The 20,354-nt window shown below is 40.2% G+C and overlaps 1 protein-coding gene across 3 annotated transcripts; it reads left to right on the top strand.

Annotated features, from left to right (window-relative positions):
• The first annotated feature begins 7,555 nt into the window (after window positions 1-7,555).
• spsb1 (splA/ryanodine receptor domain and SOCS box containing 1) lies at window positions 7,556-15,715 on the top strand. Of its 3 annotated transcripts, none has more exons than XM_080030689.1 (3): window positions 7,556-7,623; window positions 11,566-12,443; window positions 14,216-15,715. In XM_080030689.1, the coding sequence occupies exons 2-3, from the start codon at window positions 11,750-11,752 to the stop codon at window positions 14,341-14,343; spliced, it is 822 nt and encodes a 273-aa protein (XP_079886815.1). In that variant the 5' UTR covers window positions 7,556-7,623; window positions 11,566-11,749; the 3' UTR covers window positions 14,344-15,715. The 3 variants fall into 3 exon arrangements, with proteins under 3 accessions (XP_079886815.1, XP_079886814.1, XP_079886816.1); XM_080030688.1 differs by having other exon boundaries at window positions 7,569-7,725; XM_080030690.1 differs by having other exon boundaries at window positions 7,569-7,725; window positions 11,570-12,443.
• The last annotated feature ends 4,639 nt before the right edge of the window (window positions 15,716-20,354 follow it).

Here is a 20,354-nt window from a genome sequence, read left to right on the forward strand (position 1 = left end):
TTCCCTTATTTGCTTGTATCTCTGTCCTTATAAGATACACCACTGCTAAATAGAGATTGCTGAATCTGCAATGCTCACATAACGGAGCATTTCTGACTCCTGGGCATCTGTTACATGAGGCCATCCATATCAAGCAGCGTCAGGAAAGTCATAGGTTTGCATCATGCAAAAACTGTTCAGCTATCGCTAAGGGCAAAGCATCTTTGCCTGCATGTACCATCTGCATGCAGCGCTGCTACTGCATCAGTCTGCCGTTGCCTTGCAGCATCTGTCCTCTCCTCTGTACTCTGTGACACCAGGGAAAATGCCCCCGCATGCATATCCCTCACATAGCCCACACCATTCTCAGTAATGGCATCCCCTGCGATGAATAAGCCATGAGGAGGGGCCTTTTTACATGTCCTATTAGATTACCTCGCTATGCTTTACCTGGCCACTGTCACCTCATCGCCTCTGGCCCTCCACTCTTCTTAATGTTCTCCCTTGTTAGCCCAGCCAAGGGAAGAATGTGTAAATGTGCGTCAAGGCTCATATAGATCATATACTCATATTAGTATAGAGGGTCAGAGTCATCTATGTAGTTAATCGAAATGTGAAAATACATGGCTCTGACTCATGTTTATGATTTGCCTTAAGGTGTGGGAAGACTGCCTGACTGATATAGTTTTCGCAGTTGTAAGGAAATGATTTCCTAAATAGTTGCTAGGTGTTTTTTGTGTGCCCGGTATCATAATAGGCCATCGTCAATCCTTTACGTCTTATCAGACGCTACCTGCAACGAAACCGACATAATGCTCATCTGAGGGAAAAAATAGATTATGTGTCAATAATGGCCATTCTTGACACAGGCAGATAATGGAGTTTAGTCGAACTGTCGGATTGCGAGTTTACCTGTTTTTTTGTTTGTATTTGTTTTTTTGCAGTTAACGCCCATTCCTTGTCTCCATTGATCTGTCCGGAAAAGATAATAGACACATTGATTCAAAAGCTCAGCAGCTTGCTTGGTTTACACATCAATTCAGACTCATTCTCAACAGTCCTCAGTCAAGCAGGAGAATTCCCTTGACTGACGACCGACTCCTAAGGGAGTGTGCAACTTTTTGGTTGCTCAGCATAGCTGAACTTCTTTCCTAAAAATCTGACCAGATGTAAAATAAAAGAAGGATTGTGGTGCGCATCGGGAAATCTGACGTTTTCACTGAAAAATAGAGTCAAAGAGCTAGAGGCTAGCTTGCAATAAATTTACTTCACAAAAACCTTTCACTCTCTGCTCAATTTAGGCAGTCTGGCACGGCGAAGGACTGAACGGTGGGATCCTCATTTTGTAAAAGTAGCTGTGTGGTTTCACTGCGCCAATGCTTCTTAGTTGACCTCATTTTGCGATGTTGAACAGATCTCTCCCAAGACCAAGTGGAGTGAAAAAGACATGCAATCAACATCAAAACAGGTCATATGTGGTTGTACAAAAGAAAAGAAAAAAAATGCACTTACGACTTCCCTCTCCGGAATATCAAATATACCCATTTTGAAAGGGCAGAGCTTGATATGTGAAATTTAGGAAGTGCAAGGAGTCATCAGTTTCTTTCTCAGTAGGAGGGCAATGGTAGTAAAAGGTATTTGATGGATAGATGTGATTGATTGACATTAGGGTGAGGGGTTGAACTTCGGACAGCCGGCTGCTCTGTTGTGGTGAATGAGCAGCGGCTCTGTCACTGTCAGCAGCAGTTTGCTGCCTACAGCTGTGTTGTAGCAAAAGATTACTCCAGCTGGGAATCCTTGATTAGGCTGTCACAGACCTATAATATAACAATCCTATAATATACATTTGAAGCATTAGGCATGTCTTTATCTGGAACATCTATTCAGTATTTTGTGTATGTAAGACGACAGCAGCAACATGCATACACTGTAGAGTAGGTCAAGTGAATGTTTCGCTGTATAGAGAGTAAAGACTTTGGACTTTGTGTTCATCTTATCTGTTGCAGTAGTTTGTACTGTATATGCCCATTAACCTGTAAACCAGCTTCATTACACCTGTACATATTTAACAGTTCATTCTTAACTCTGGTCAAGTTCAAAGCAGAATCCAAAACATAACAAAATAATCATCTTGAAAGCACTCAAGGACCTCGTGTTGATGAAAAAATTCCTTTATAGGGAGCTGCCACAGTCCATAATGCTTTCATATTTTTATTTTTATTATTTTTGCGTTATAGTATGGGAGAAAATAAGTTTGTTTTTAATAGAAAATGTGCATACCACTCTATGTTCTTCCAAAGGAAATTCCACTCCACGGAACATAGTCTCCTGTGTTAATATTGGGCCATTTTCATCTCTGGCGATGTCGAGGAGCTTGTTATTTTGGTCTTTCTCCCTGCTGCATTGTGTTCTGCGTTTCCAGGTTCTTGGAGGAGTGTTGCATATCCTCTACAACAACCCTTGTCGTCTGGAGATGCGAGTTGACTCTTGGCCTACATTTACTGCTGCCATATGTTACCGTCAGAAAAAGGGATGGCACACAGGGACCAAAAGATGACTTATAGGCTCCTCTTGAGCGGCCTTCTGATGTCTATGTCTGTCTAGTGTTTGAGCAGCAGCAGCTACGAGGTGATTTCTGACATGTGCACCGTCTTCACCAAGAACCCAGCAGCTCTGAGAGGTCTGCTGCTTAATGAGAGAGCCGTAAACTGGAGGGACGGACTTGTGTTGAGGTAGAGTGAAAGAATAGAGCAATATATTACCATATAGTATACTGTTTCAAATAAAGATGTTGAGTCTTTTTTAATAAATAAGTATGTGTTTTTTTGATCATATAATACAAAATACATATGTATTTGAAAGCATCACTTCATTTATCAGAGCAATAGAATAGAATATATTTTGGATCGATTATTGTCTGCACCCCAAGATTGAAACAACTGCATGTCATTCTGTTGGCCCATGATTAGCATTACACTGATCTGATTTGCTTAAATGCTATTTGTGCCGATACTGATCTTATAAAGCGCATTGGATATTGGCCATGAAGTGATTTATCTACATTACATGCAGTGTCTTTGGTAATGTCTTTTTGAAAATGTGTGTCTCTGCTATCAGTTCACACTCTTTCAGTCAGAGCTGGCAGGTTTTAGTGCACCAGCATTACCTTAATACCCTTAGTTGTAGCATGCAAAGCGAAAAAGGTAAATTAAACAATTTTACAACAAAACAATTTCTATATATCAATATTTTTCCATTGTGTCTATGATAGGTATATCAAGCTCACATTGTCATCTCGTCAAAGAACTGGCCTCTCCTAAAAGGTTGGATATCACAGAATATGGTGGTTATCACACCTTCATCCACCACAGCCCGATGAATATTGACCTGCAAGAGTGAGTTTCTGAAATATATTCAAGGCAGCACCATTATTTTCCTGCAACTGACCAATAAGATTGGAAAAATATGATATATATACGTTCCCTTGATTCATGTTCATATTTTTTTTTGCTCACATTTCTTTTCTCTGTGGACCAGAAAGGTGTTGCGGCTGCCAATTTCCATTCTGCAGGAGTCCCACGCTGAGCTTGTGGACACTCTCTTACCTACACGGGCCGGCCCTTGTCCTTGATGCTGTCTGACGAGCTGTGTGAGCTGAGGATGGCCTACACACCTTACCGGAGTACAGACGGGCCGGTTACCTCATGGCTCTGTCTCTGGCTCTGATACACAGGATGAGCTCTGCAGGTCTGCCCTTCTACTGCCACGTCAACCGGGAGAACCAGGCCAGCATTAACACTATGAACGCACTGGGCTTCACCGGTATGGAGAACATCTCAGTGATGCTAATATGCAAGGACAGGAGTCATGAGTAAGCCAAACTTGCAACAATAAAGTCTGTTGATGGTCCGACATGGCAAAGTGAGGGTTATATTGTTAAAGTGAAACCATTTAACAATTGTTTCCTTGATCTGTGATGTGTTTCCCTGCAGTATTCAGGGGATGCACTTTAGACAGATCAGTCAATTTCTGACAGCAAAGTCCATTTCTGACAGCCAACTTAAAAATAAAATGTTCTTTGGTCTGATCATTTTTACTCACTGTTAAAGAACAAAGAAGGTACTGTATATAATTAGGCTATCCCTCAATAGGAAAGCATTTAGTAAGAACAATACAAATTCGTCTTCAGTTTGACCCTTTTGCTTGTGATGATCAGCTTTTCTTGAGAAAGAAAAAAAACTCCCTGATCTGCAAATCACCCAAGGAGGCTCACATCCACCTGAGGGCCCCTCCCTGGAGGTGTGCTGTTCCACTGCTGATTGCCTCTCTGTGTTTTAACAGCAATGCACCATTCAAGTCTGCAGGCTTCTTGAAAAATGAACAGCGATCTGAGCAGAGGGGATGCTTGTACTGCACCACACATCCTGTCCCATCCACATCCCCCCTGTCCCGCAGTGGTGCACCTCTCCTCACTGATGCCCTTTCCTTACTCCAAACCAGCAAGCGCCCCTCTCAAAGTCATACAAGTACACAACACGCTTAACACACTCTCGCCGACGCATGTGCTTACAGACACGCGGAGGGAGCAAGTAAGCACAAGCCTGTACATTTCTTGTGCTGCGCCTTTAAATAATGTTAAATTTGTATTGTAAATGCAAATAAGTCGCACAAATAACCATACTCTATCCTCATAATACTTGGATAAGCTGTCCTGTTTGCTGTTTTTCCTTTTAACCCCCCTCAAAAAGGCTTTTGTCTTTTGCCAGGCCATCTTTGTAACTAAGAATTTGTTCTTAATGACCTGCCTGATTAAATAAAGGTTAAATAAATAAAAAGATTCCTGCATAAAAATTATTAAGAAACCAAAAACAGGAATTCTAAAAGTAAATTAAAAGAAAAGTGTAAAAAAAAATCCTCATTGGGCCTATTGGAATATATACAGTAGAAGTAAAACTAGTATTAGTATTCTCAGAGTGGATGGTTTCCATGCACACAACAACCCGTAAAGATTATTTTCGTCGCTTTTTAAAGATTTCTGCGTCACAAAGCAGAAATGCATTACATTGCAAGTCGCCCACTGAAACATGAGATGTCTTCTCAAGTACAGCATGCATCTATTTGAGTGCTCAACCTCCAATACTGTCAAAGAGGTGTGGGATGATTTCAAAAAAAAATCACTAGCATCAGGAGAGTTTTATGCAAGCTGCATAGGCTGCAGATCTTTACTTTTGTTTGTGAGTCAGCTAAGAGGCAAACAAACTCAGCACAAGAAGTACCTGACGGCTGAACTAGTTCTGAAGCTTAATCAGTATGTTGCCTAAAACTGCTACCACCACTTGAGGACAGCATCCACCCACTGGTCCTCCTTGGAAACTGCATCTCGGAGCAAGTGAGGAGCTGAGTGTCTGACGCAGCATGCGATCATTCACCTTGGCTGCGTGTGCCGCTCGGACTTGCCTTGGTGCAGCTGTCCGCACATACCGTCACCCCCACCTCCCTTCCCCCCTACACCCCCCCTCTCCCCCTTTAGAGAGGCAGTGCACTCTGCCAGCCGTGGAGTGGGACGTACTATCGATCCTGCTGAAATGATGGTTTCTAAAAGGGAGGCAGTAAGCATGTCTGCATTCCCCTCCTCCACCATGGAGGGGCCCTGAGATATCACCAAGCTCAGCACATTGCACCATCACCGATGGGAAAATGGGATTTTCAATGGGAGACGAGCTGAGGGGAAGGTAATTCAAGTCGCCAAACTATGTTCCCCACCAAGGATGTAAAATGAGCCATTTTACCTTCAGACAGCCTCACAAGGTGGACAAATAAGGTCATTTAAATGTCCTATTAATTCCATTCCCTGTCACAGAGAAATCTTATGCCATATGGCGGAAAATGTCTGTAGTGAAGAAGGATGTAAATAATAGGAGGACATTCATTTGGTATTCTATTCAAATGTTCATCTTCACATATTTTAGCACATGTTTCTGCTTAAGCACACGTGCCATCATTTGCCTCTTTGCAATCTGTGATCCTGCAAGGAATGAATGTATTTCTGAATAAGGGATAAACAAATGAGGTCACGGCTTATATGAAGACTGAGTTGATAACCTAGTGTGAGCCTCTCAACCTCGAAACAGAATGTGTCCAGAGGAACCACTAGATGGCAACAGTTCCTTGTATTTCCCAACACTCAGGTGAAATTTGGTGCACTTGTATGCTGTCACCACTCGCACAGGGCTGCAGATCTAGAGGAAACTCTGAGCAGGCGTTTATATAATAATTTCACAAAATTAAACTAAACAGGAGTGGATAATCATAAACTAGGGACATTATTATGGAATTTTATTTGTTTACTGTGCTTGTTTCCATTCCTTTCTAAGAATGGACCTTACATGCAGTGTCAAAAGAGCTCAAAACCCATCAGTGAGGGACTGAGTGACCTGAACATCAAGTTGAACAACAAAGTACTCCCACTGTGTGAACAATAATGGTTCACTGGTGCTGTCGATAAGGCCATCATGCCTCTGCTTAGGTTGGTTGTATGGAGTGTGTGTATTTTTTTTAATGGCCAAGACACAAGGCACTCACAGTGAATGTAAAGATAAGGTATAAGCCCAGAGCAGTTTATTATATTTCCAATTTATATCAATGTAAAATGTCTTAGCTTACTGTCAAACTAACAAAGAAGTGAATGAACATTGAAGTGTGGTGTCCTACCTGACTTGCTCAGCATGTGAGAGCCCAGTGGAGTCTGCCATTGACATCACAGTAAAAAGAATCATTTGGTGTTGATGCACTGGACTGAAGTCAGTTTGATATTGTTGAGGGGTTTCCATCCTCGGAAAACATGTGGATTTCAGTCATGAAGAGTTTAAAACAATTAAATATTTAAATGTGACTGGGATCCAGGCTTTCAGTAATACTTTCTACTTTGATACTATGATTAAGCTTTAGCCCACACCTTTTCGGTCAATGCACATATATTATTATTGTTTACATATTCATTGTTTTACTCTTAACCCAATACATTTTTGTATCCCCCCCCCCCCCAGTATGTACATGATATATGTTTACTACAGGCCTTTACTTTGTGTGTCGACCTTAAGTACTCAGTTAGACCCAAAGTAATAATAATAATACAATATATATAATATGAACAACTGAAAAAAAAACATTTGATAAATATTTTCTAATGAATTGTTTAAATATAAAACATGGTAGTGTGGGGACTTCTCCATAGGAAGTGCTTGTGAATAAGTCTTGTGATTTTTTTTTAATTGTATTTTATTTAGGCTACATAATACAAGTTAAAGCTAGGCAACATGTCAACAGTTAAATTTTGTTTTCAATTGACATTTTTTCAATGGGATTTAATGTGCAGTTAATCTCAAATGTGTGCATCATTGCGCTTGAACATACAGTATTTGAATAAATGTAGGCTATTCACAATCACAACCACTGAAAAAAACGTAGCATCTGCATAAACAGCAATACCAACGTGAATCCAACTTCGTTCGGGCTGCAGACCGTCAGTAGGGAGGTCCTAATCTAGCATAGCAGCTGGGAGCATTTTACCACGTGATGCGAGAGATGTTAGAGAGCAGCCATCATCATTTCACCTAATTCATGTCCAGCCTGAATTGGTAAAAGGTAAGACGACAGGGAAACGAAAAACTACGATGAAGTAGGCGATGAAGGAAGCCTCTCCCCTGTCTCATCCACTCTCCTGTTACTGCCTCGCAACTTATAAAGGTCTGTTCTTGCCGTGCGCCTTTCATCCCGTTTTCTGCTCATACGGTGGCTGCCTCTTGTTTCGGTTCCTGTACTCATCTTTACATCACTTTTGTACGTAATTGCTACCAAATCCAACACCTGCGAAGTGTCGCCACTTCCCCGACACTCCGTTTAGAAGCACTAATGGGTAGTTCGGTCTTTGCCCCGCGTTAACAATAGCCGGTTTGTAGTCCTTGTTTGTGCTAACGCCACTCGCACTGGTTGTTGTGTAACGAACGTTATCGCAAGCAACCGAGCTTCAGGTAAACAGAAACAATACGTTCGGTACCGCTCGGTTCCGGTTCACGCGCTGCTCCTGTCCGTGGTCGCGCGTGGAAGCCCTCTTAATAAGTCCATGGTGAAAGCTCAGTGAGGTGGGAGCACACGGCTGCCTGGCCAACGAGAGCTTATTTGAAGATTAGGCTGCTTTTACGTTTGCTAGCATGACCAGCTTTTATGGGTTAACTGTCCAGAAGGCCTGCTTGCACTCGGTTGTCAGTTTTTTTCCTCCTTGGAATGCACTCTAATATGCCTACAACAGACAATTTGACTCATTTTCAAGTCAATAGTAAGCTGTTATTTATTTTTGGTCTTAAAATTTGGCATTACATTAGAGACAAGTGTTTCCTTGGCTCAGCAAATCCAGCAAGCACTTCCTCTTGCATATTAATAAGCCCCAACCAACCCTGGGGCCCAGGGACCCCCCCAAGTGGCCCAGGCCAGGATCCCAGTCCAAATATATACCACAAACCACCTTTTTATACTGCTTAATCGGTATGTATTAAAGTCCAAGGTTATCATGCAAAGACATTTTATTGTTCTGTGAGTTTTGAATTACTTGTGCATGTTGTGTGCATTGTAACGTGGCCGTTTGCCAAGAGGGAGAGGGAATGGTAAACTCCTGGCCCGGTGAGTGTGCAAATTAACATGTTTCACTCTCCCTGAATGCTGGACAGGCATTGAAAAGGAGATTGTTTACATTCAGATGCTGGCCACCCGCTGCTTGCTTTTTCTTCCCTTCTGTTTTCCAATGACTGAAGAGACATGACCCATTTAAATGGTTGTTTACTTGCATTAGAAAAAGAGCCAAAGCACTTCTCAATGAACTCTTGTCTACAATTCAATTAGAGTGGCCTTCCCAGCAGCACAGTTTTCCACATTACACAATGCTCTCTTCAGCCGCGCTGCAACACAAGCAGGAGTACGAAGACCAAAGAGCTTTTCACTTTCCCACCTGCACCCACAAAAAGTCACACTATGTTTTTGAGATATTGATTGATAATGATGTTTTAGTGTAGGGCACACCAAGTGGTTTTCTAAATAAAATAATGGTTAGACCATCAACTAAAGAAGTATTTTTAGGTGTTTGGTTTCAGATAAAACAAACGTTGGTATATACTTTGTTTAAGATTCAGGCTCCAAAGTAAGTGCAACATTACTGTTGGGTTTTGTTGTAATGGAGTCAGTGAACTGAAGCACAGCAGGTATTCATCAGGCTTTTATTGTCAAGTTTCTGCGTTCCTGAAACCGCTTCAAAAGAGCTGTGGTCCAGCAGTGTCTTTCTCAAACATGACAGAACATTTCGTATTTCTTTAAGCCAGACGTTTTATTACTGCTTTTCCTGTTCCCTCTGACTAGACAACCATGTAATAAGAAATGGCTGGAGGTTTTCCTCCTATTTTTGCAGATTGTGGGAATAGTAGCGGAGTAACCATGGAGGGCCTGGGATCTACTTTGGTTGTGCTATGCGCTGCTTTTTTAATTTTTTAAATGTTCATTAGCTAAGAACCATCATTATTGAATGAAAATCATAATGCAACCGTTTTTTAACCATAACTAACAAATAAGGTTAATTATGAATGTGAACACACAGCGGGAAGAAAGAATCCCAAGTTGTCCTCTAAGTCAGTGTGTCACTTTCTGCAGGATAAGTGGTTGAAATGTCATGCTATCCCAATTCTTGGATTTCCTCTGTTTTTATCAAGAAAAGTTGGAGAAGTAATGCGTAAAATTGAGAACAACTAATCAAATAAGGTTTGAGTGATTTTTCATGTTGTTTGTGAGCCCTAGTCCTTAATGAGTCACTTAGCAAAAGGAGCACATAATAACATGGGTGTTTACCCGTCACGCACATGGAGATCAGAACCCTATATGGCAATTATTGTTTTATTTACTGTATAACAACTTATGATAATATTAGAATCAATGTAGCATGTATTACAATTATGAACATACTTTAATTATGCATCTAGGTTTTGTACTGCTCCTGGATTTATAGATCCGGTACATTTAAATTAACGTTCAAACGGCTCACTATTATAATTTGTCTTTTTGAAGTCTACAGTTATTTCTACAGAGGATGCAACATTGCAAAAGTATTTTGCATAGTTGATAACTCAATCTGTCTAATGTGAACAAGTGCACATGTGGAATTATTTGTCCTGGCTAATTACAGCTGAGCACAGGCAGAAAAGATTTTTCATTTCATTTAATTTAACTTTTATTTGTCCTCGAGAGACCAATTGAGGAGTGACCCTCATTTTCAATGGTGTCGAGTTCAAACAAACTCCAGATGAAAATGCAGATTCCAAGCTGATATGTTTTTTTTTGTTTTTTTTTAAACTCTTTCTGTTATTTGCTTTTTAGGGATCCTATTGTTACATCTGGCCAAGGACTGCAGATGGAAACTAGCCTTCTGGCTAAATCTGGCATATTTACAGAAATGTTTATTAATATGCACTGTCCCTGTCAAATAAACAAACAAATCAATAAACAAATAAATACAAAAATGAGAAGAAAAAAAATGAATCCATAAATAAGTCCTGCTCAGCCTCATAACATTTGTTGGCAATAGTGCATATGAGTCATATGCACTATTGCCTACAAATGTTCACTCAGTATAACCAAATACATTAAAGTGATCAATGTCATGGTTCAAACAGGATGGCGGAAGTCTGATGTTTGACAAATGTATATTGTCTAGTGGTGTAGATACTTTATATTATGTCACATTGTCCAAACCTAGTAAGCCATGTGTGTAGAAAGACTGTTCACAGAAGCTAAAACGTGTTGGTTATTAAATGTTGAACTGTTTCAATCTTTCGTCAGTCTATTCTCTGTAAATGGTCCAATCCATTATACGTAATCTTTCCAGTCTTAACAATTACACGCATGACTGTTGAGCAGCAGAAACTTGTTGGTCTTGTCTTTCTTGGTTGGCTCAACATTTTAGTGAAGTGATTGGGAGGGGAAAAAAACGAGGCCATACAGTCCTGATTTGCTCCTGACTTCAGATTTGGTTGTGGTTAAAAAGGTCAGTGATAGATGGTGACAATTTTACCACCTGAAACAAGGCCATCGCCAACAGATGCAAGTTTTCCTGCATTTGTTGTCCAAATCTGTATTTAGGTTTGCATCTTAGATTTCCTCGGTCATGGGACTTCTTTATGCTTTTGACATTAGGTATCACATGATAACAAAGCCACCTTTTGATGCTGCTTAACAGCCCCTTCATTTGTCGTCCACTGATTACCAAATTAATTGGGTTTAAAGCGAGGGAATTTCCCATTAAATGTAAACATGCACCGTAACATTTATAGGAAATGCTGTATGATGTGATTACAGCATATGTGCCATTTTGTCTTAATCAAATGGCATGTTGTAGATTGACATACGATACACTAGGCCTTTTGTTAACCTTTTTTCTTTGTAAGATCTGATGCTAATGTTGCCTGTTTCCAAACATGAAGCTGGCTAATTAGTTTAGTAAATGATGAACTTGTTTATCTTATCTGCTTTCATTTCCTCTCATTTGTCCAGGTAGACTTTAATCAACACCTGGTCTGACCTTGGCTGTCTGCGTCTGGTGACACAGGAGCTGTTTAGGGTGCAGGAGCACAGTGGAGGAGAGGGTTTGAGGCAGATTACTCCCCCCATAAGGCTTTGAGGAGGGGGGGAGTAGGAGGTGGAGGACGAAGAAGGAGCTGTCATAACCGCCCAGAGCATGGGGCAAAAAGTCCCAGGTGGCATTAAAACCATTGATATGCGGGATCCGGCGTTCAGCCCCCTGAAGCTAGAGCTCCAGGCCCTGAGTCACACCAAGCCCTCTCGACTGGATCTGCTGCTGGACATGCCACATGCCAGCCCGGACGTCCAGGTCCAGCACTCGTGGAACAATGACGACCGCTCGCTCAACATCTTCGTCAAGGACGACAACAAGCTGGTTTTTCACAGGCATCCTGTGGCGCAGAGCACAGACGCCATCCGGGCACGTGTGGGCTATACTAGGGGACTGCATGTGTGGGAGGTCAGCTGGGCTATGCGTCAGAGGGGGACGCACGCGGTGGTCGGGGTGGCCACAAGTGACGCCCCCCTCCACTCGGTGGGCTACACGGCCTTGGTAGGCAGCAACGCAGAGTCCTGGGGCTGGGACCTGTGCAGGAGTAAACTCTACCATGACGGCAAGAATCAACCAGGAAAAAGCTACCCAGCCTTCCTGGAGCCAGACGACTCCTTTATAATACCAGACTCCCTCTTAGTTGTCTTGGACATGGACGAGGGGACTCTGGGTTACATAGTGGATGGACATTATCTAGGGGTGGCGTTCAGAGGACTTAAGGGCAGGAAGTTGTACCCCATGGTGAGCGCTGTATGGGGACACTGTGAAATACGAATCCGGTACATAAATGGACTTGATCGTAAGTGCAAACGTTAAAGTTTTTAAATATCTCTGCTATTCTTCTCTCAGGAGGAGCAACAGTGTTGCGTCATCCATAACTATGTCTTACGTACAGCTCTTACAAAACCAGTGGCAGCATTTATTGTTGCAATAAACAAAGGTGTGACAGTTCAGGGCCTGACATACTGTACAATCAGGACATATTATTGCAGACGGGTTAACTGTAGAGCAACATTACTGTCTTTGGTTACATCAGTTTTTTTTATTAAGCAGAACATGTGATGACATGTACAAAAAAAATGTGTTTACTTGCCACAGTCCAGATAATTGTTGTTTACCTCATGCTGCCCTGATCTCAGTAAGGAGTTAGCAGGAAAAGGTGTAACTTGGCATGTTTTAGTGTGTATCCCTTTTTATAAACCAGTTGTCCTTAGTACACAAAACGGAACAAAAACAGGCTATTTATGTCCCCCCCCGGACAAATAGTGAAATGGTTTCCAATTGGATTAATTCCCAATTATTTCACAGTGGAAGGATCATGTGTTGCAAATGAGGAAACATAGGTGCTTAACCAAAACATGTTATACTTCCATTATGTCCCAAGTGCTCTGTGCTCATTAGATTTTTATGTTCATTTTGGATCCCTCGACCTAGTTTAGGCTTGTGTAAAAGAAGCACTACAGTCGCAGTGATATGAATAAAAGCCAGTTTTAAACTGATATATTCCTTTTATTGTTAGGCAACATCCCCAGTAGACATTGATTTAAAGGCAGTTTGTCTCAAAATATGCAGTTAATAATGTGACCCTTTTGGTATGCAGTGTCGGCACTGCGCATAAATATATGTATTTTATCCGCTTTCTGGCTCAGTTTTGACACATACAAAATGTAAAAGTAAGTGTAAACCCCTATTGGGCTGGATATTGAACACGGTAAAGAAAATCTCTCGGTTGCACATATTAAAAACTTTCGAGTAGCAAAATTTGGCACAGAATATTAAATCTTCTTGGCATTGATTTACAAACTGCATTTTAAGTTGTTGTGGGGCTAAAGTATTAAATAAAATACCCTGGTTATAGATCCTGAAACTCATTTATCGTTAAATGTCACTCACAATAAAGTCAAAACTATGTTGGTTTTTAGACGGTCTAAAAGAAAATATTTTCCTTGACAAATGTTTGAAATGATCAATAGAGCACCGCAGGACGGGAATTTGCTGCATTTTTTTTGTTGATTTCCTGTATTCCCCATAGTCAGGAGTGAAAAATCTACTGCCCTTCTGCCACCTCTGGGTGTAATCATTTCATTTCTGTAGAGTAGACTTTTTTTTATCAGTGTGTACCACCTCCTTGAATATCCTTCCACTGATGGAGCCTGCATACTCAGAGGTCATTATCTTGAGTTGGGTTTCCTGTATTTCAAAAAACAAAATCGTTCAAATGTTTAATATCAAATTGATTGATGATGGAGACAAAACTGTTTTGCAATTGAGAGTATTTTGGTGCATTTGCATCACGCACACAAATTACTTCATCGGCCACAAAAACTCTTATTGTGAGATATAAGATTAAGGTTATAATACTGTTCCCACTTTTATAGCAGGTCACTGCCCCTCTGAGTTTTTATTGTATGCTAGAGTCATTTAATAGATATGATGACGCATTATTCAATGTGCCTCTCAGATCTGAGTTAAGGCTTGACATTTATTCACTCCTGTAATGTAGTTCAGCCATTGTGAAGACATAAACCTTGCTCTGCCTCACCCCTTCTCCGCCCTCTTGTCCCTCCCCAGCTGAACCCCTCTCTCTGATGGACCTGTCTAGGCGCTCGGTGAGGGTGGCATTAGGAAGAGAACGCCTGAGTGAAATCCATAGACTGCCACTGCCGGCCTCTCTCAAGAACTACCTGCTCTACCAATGACTGCGCTCACGGTCACAACACACTTACTCGACACACCCTCGTCTCTTTCTCATGTTTCTCTGGGATCCTTCTTGGGTTGAACCCGTTCAACGACATTACTCCAAGCCTCCAGGACTGACTCTTCCTTCAACAAGTATGTTTCTGTGTCTGGACTCCTATGTTGAGTTTCTTATCCTGTTTTTATAACTTTTTTGCCAATGTACTATCTAACTTTATAAAATCAGGAATCACTGAGCACTATGCACACGCTGATCCCCACTATGCCCTGACAGTCACCACGTTGGTGTACCTCCTCCAAATTGTAAGGTGAGGCGGTGGCACATGTGGTCGGTGTCTCTGCTGTGACTTCCAGACTGTAGGATAATGAATTTTCTATCTCGTAGCCTTTTTAAATTGAAATGTCATTGGTTGTTCTAAAACAAAAACTGTATGATGGAAATGAGACTTTGAGTGTTGTTGGTGCAGAAGTGCACTGTCAGTATCTGACCACAAGGTGGCAGCACATATACATGTTGACCTGTGCTTTCTATCAAATTTGAGATTTATAACATGAAATCCTAGTTGTTTTTAGAAATTATGGTTTTTAAATAAACAAATAATCATGTTTGATAAATTATGGATAACCCAACACAGACAGGAGATGCCAACCACTCCATGGTGACCTTGTAGTGCAGTGTGGATGAATGCACTGTGAGGCAGCTGAAGAGCAGCTCCGATCACACACTGCACTATCAGGTTACTCTATGGGCATGTTTCCCATTGCTTACCACCAATTCATCAGACAGAAACATTGTCTGCGGAATGATAAAGTCACTGTGATTATTTGTAGCATGCATCTGCAGGAAAACTTTCTCAATACGATACAACAACTTATTTTTTTTCTGTCACTCCTGCTTTTTGTAGTGCAGTAGTTTTCAATCACATGCTGGCGAGGCTCCAAGAGAGCTTTTTTTTTGTTTTTAATCCAATCATCTGATTCACTGGTGTGCACATATTCAGCCAGGGAATGCAAACCATTACTCTCTTGGGTCTCCCTGGCACATATGAGAACCATTGATGTAGTGATTGTATTTTAAGACATGTAAAGAAGGTGGGGGTTCAGGTAACTAACTGTTGAACAGCATTGTACCTGAAACATCACATGAAAGGCACCACAATTACTCTAAAAGACAATCCACAAAGTGCTGCACAAATGTAATAAAATAAAGGTCAGATTGCCAACCTGTTGTCAAAATGCCATGTCATAGACCTGTTGACTCCTAGTATTTTTAAATGTGCAGATGTGGACCTTATTCAGCACTCAGCTGATATGGACACACTGTGCCACACCTTACTTTTCCTTGCTTGCAGCTTCCATTTTTATTTGTATTCCTTGTTGTAGATTTGTTTGTAAGTATATATTAAAGTTTATTTCAAATGATCTATTTGTGTATTCTGTGATGAACCTGTATTTACTGTGGGGAAAAAGTCAACAGCCTGCAAAGAACACAAGATATTAGCTGCTGTATAGGCAATATTATTAAATCCTGAGAAAGATGACTTCAAAAAGCTACTGTAGAGCAGAATCAACATTTAAAATTCTCTTCAGTTTTGATGCTCCCACGGGTTTCTCAAGGTCTTATTATTGTACATGCTGTTGCTCTGTCAGGCTTTACTGGGACATTTAACAGAACAAACTTGTTTATCATTATTAGTTACACCAGTGCTGCTCCTGTTACGACAACTCAATTTGTCAAAAAAGGCCAATTATTGCAGTTCAGCTTGCACTTTTGCAATCAGCACATGGTGTTTGTTGAACTAGCTCAACCGAGCTAACCAGTGGTCTAATCAACCAGAATAATTTAAACACCTGTGTGGAGGTGCAGGGCCTTGATTTGTCATGCAATTTAGTGCTAGTGTTGTTCAACAAGGCAATTCAGAGTTTTTCACAGAAGATGTAAAGGGTAGATATAGATGGATAGAGTTTGACCAGATCCCATGTTTATGTAGCCTGGCATTCCCAGACCTGCCACTAGGCGCTGGCAAATTAAATGATATCAGGGTTACAGGGTATGGATTTCCAGGCTAATGTTTATGTTTGGTGCAAGAAACCTATGGCTGCTTCTCCATGCTTAGTTTTGACTGGAGGCAGAAGTGATCAATCCGATCTGAGACGTCTTGATGGCTCATAATGGGGCAGCAGATCACAAGTGTACTTTGGCACTAAAACCACTGAGTGCCTCATAAACCAACGGTACAAACAGAAAGCTAGTGTAAAGATCTGATGTGGACTGACGGTAACCACTTCCTATGATGCCTTTGTGAGGACTCAACTGTTTGTCGACTTTTTAGAGAGACCTGTAAAGACACCAAAGACAAACCAGGAATCTACCAGCAGTGGGATGGTGGAGTTTTAGGTCAGTTTTACAGCTTACAGAAACTGATAGAAAACATGAGTGAATCCAAACATACACACAAAGTAGGCTACTTCCTATGCAAAAGTCTTAAACCGCTCTTAATATCCATTGTTAGAATAGTATAAAGTGGACCCTGTGGGATAACTTGCAGGTTTAGACCTGGACTCACACTATCAGCACTTTTAATTTTATTGTATATTTTAAGGGTAAGTATAACATTAGAGAGATAGCTAATTAATAACATGATTATTGCATAAAAGAAATCCAGTGATTTTATTTCAGTAAATGTTGCTTCCATTTTTTCCATACAAGTTTGAGTTTGTAAAGTTTGGCTGTGTGTACACACACTATATTTTCTCGATACATATATATATGCACCACACACTAGCATCCCTACCAACACACTCACACCATTTAGGTTGAATTTTTTTTCTATTGCAATGTGGGGGGCAGGACCGACAACCTGGAAAATTGCTTGTAATTCAACCCAAAGCCAAATATAGGGAAATGGCTCAAAATGGTGATGGTGTTGAAAATTATAAATTTTGATGCTTTATGTCGAGGATGAAAGCATAAAATTGAAAAAAATATTTTATGCTGTAATGACAGCAGGATCAAATTGGTAAAAAAAGAGGCCATTTTGAATGGGAGTCAATAGGGGACAAAAACGTCCTTAGGGACATGTGTAACATAAAAGTGTCCAGTCTTTATAATAGATGGTACAAAGTTGCTGAGTAGAAATTCACAAAATATTTGAAAAAAAAATGTGTTCAGTTAACATAAGCACAGCCAAAGTTATACACAAAAAAGAGAGTTAAAAAAAAGTGTGAAAGGACAAAAACGTCCCCAAGAGCACTGAAGGGTTAATGTAGGCTATATTTGACTGTTAATGCATATGGCGAATACATCATAGGCTAGTCCTAGGCTACATGTTATTTCAAAGCCAGACATCATGTGTTATTTCAATAGGATAAATGGCATCATTGGGCAGGGGATCCTGTCTGTTATACATTATATATTTCTGATATGCTTATGTTATGCCACAACTATGACTATAAACTGTACTTGAGAATCATTTGTTTTAAGAAATATCTTGGTAGTTCATCTGTGTTATTATAACCCAATCTGATAGAAAAACTTTGCCATGTGATTTATTTCTGTTTTGAATGGAGTGATATTTTTCTTTAATAAACTAATTGTAATTGTAACCAAGAGATTAAACATGAGTATTTATGAGTAATTATGTACAGTATAATAAGTGTTAGAATATGATCTCTCATTGGAGACTTTAACAAGCATCCCAGGGTCTCAGACTTTTCTCTTTTGTCTATTCCTTTTCAACCTCTGGTTGGCATCAGTCAAAGGAGCCCTTATCAAGTCAACTGACCCATTTCCTACCATAGGGTAACACAACCTGTTGGTAATATAATATATATATATATATTATATATATATATATATAATATAAGTGAACTCAAAGTCAAAGTCTGCTTTGTGGTCAATTGTTCATATGTACAGGACATACAAGGAATTTAAATAGCGTTTCTCGCTATCCAATGCATAGACTAGACAAGACCAACACAACACACAATTAGTAAAGTAAACATAAATGATCTAACTACCATTATTAACAACAAAACAATACAATAGCAACAAATAATAATAAAAGTGCAGATGGTGGCATAATACTCAGGTCTTGAAAGAATAATATAATGTAAACAATTGATGTTTCAACGAAAAAGTAGTGTCTGTGAAACATAAGCAGCCAAGGATGTATGAATATAATAAGTTTTTTAGGGCAAAACGATTGATAGCCGCTCAACTCTTGACTAAACTGTACATAGATACATGATTAAACTGGTTTGGTTATTAAACTAGTGAGCGGTTGGATACTGGGTCTGTGGCGAGGGCGTTTCGCCAAATTGTGTGACGTTTCACCAAAATGTGTCCCCACCAATATGAACATCAAAGTTACGCCCTTGCCCTCGTGTATATGGCCACTAGTGACCCCTCAAGAGGAACCCTTGCTAGTTTGAAATAAACCGTTTGCTTTTAACACTGTAACATCTGCTTTCTATCACGACAGGTTCAACTAAGTTCATTTGCACATGTGTATACACACACACTTGTGCGTCATGTTCGGCAGAGGATTCAAGGAAACCCAGAGATTTCTTAAAAAAACAGAACAATCGGATCTAAGCTGCACCTGGCAGTTACCATTAAAAATAAAAGAAAGTGAGGAAAATCAAGGCAAATAAAACTAGACCCAGCTGATAGAGAGAGAGAGAGAGAGAGAGAAAAACACTTTTCCGTAGGCAGAGCTGTTAGGAAACCATCCTGTAGCTGTACGTTTCATATTTGGTCACTTGGTGTCAGCATTTCCAATTTATACTGTAATCTCAAAGAGCAGTCAAGATCATAAGGTGTCATCATTGAGCTCAACATGGATCCCAAATGTGACTGACTGATTTAGTGGTGAGAAATGTAGAAGTGCTTCAAAACATGTCCTGCATTCTGAAATGTTGGACAATTTGTCCTCTTTGGACCTAAAATGGAATTGTCTCTCTCTTTGAATGGCTAAGATCTGATCTGTGAAAAGGTTCACCAACCAGACACTGCTGTCCAATAAAGTCTCATGAGTCCTAAACTACTGGTATAGTATTTAACAATATATCATATGTTATTATTTAAAGTATACCACAGCCATCAGATGAATGTTTTGCAGAAAAAAAAGTACAATATTTCCTTCTTAAATGTAATAGAAAAAAAGTATCAAGTAGAGTTCATGGACATTAAATGGAAAGAACAGTATAATTATCTTTAAAGTGTACTTAGAACTTTTGACAAATGAAAAACATATTTGAAAATGTTTTACTTGACCCACCTCAGAGGTCAGTTCATTTATAATAAGCGTCAATTAGACCGTTCAAGTTGGCAGGTCAAGGGACACCCAAACCTTGTTATATAATACATGAAAATATGTAACTATTAAAACAGCGAAGGCATTACAATAAATCCATTTGAACAAATGAAATTCAGACCTCTTAAAAAGAACAAGTAAAGATGAACCACCCCTTATTTTGTTTGTATATGCACACTGTCAATTCAGGGGTTACAGGACAAAAGCGAGTGTGGCTGGTCCGACAAGACTGTTTTGACACAACATCGGCCCGGATGTTATTGTACAGACAATCAAGGTGACTGATTACTGATCCTATGGTTGGATCTACTATGATTGACAGTGGGAGTGTCATTCCAGCTTTTACGGCACAGCATGCTACTCGTACACAGTCAGTACATACCATAATATCACATGTCCTCTTTGGCACAGTGCAGGCATGCATCCATATGTTATCTCTGGTTACAAACAAGGTGATGTTATTCTTCAAAGTCTCCTCTAAATGAGATTTGGTTGTTTATCTTGATTCTTATCTACATAGGCTACTTCCGATTCTTATCAGAGTAGGAACAACAACCTAAATAAAGTTGGACAAATATTTTGACAGAAGTTCTGAACAAACAGCTATAAAAAATGTAAGTAAGTGTAGTTTGCCTTTAAAGTTTAAGGTTCAAAGGAGAGTGAGGCAGGGGGTGGCGGTAAAATGGGGGGTGCAA

The sequence above is a fragment of the Ammodytes marinus genome, assembly GCF_949987685.1.
Source record: "Ammodytes marinus genome assembly, chromosome: 7".
In the NCBI taxonomy this organism is placed as follows: Eukaryota; Metazoa; Chordata; class Actinopteri; order Uranoscopiformes; family Ammodytidae; genus Ammodytes; species Ammodytes marinus.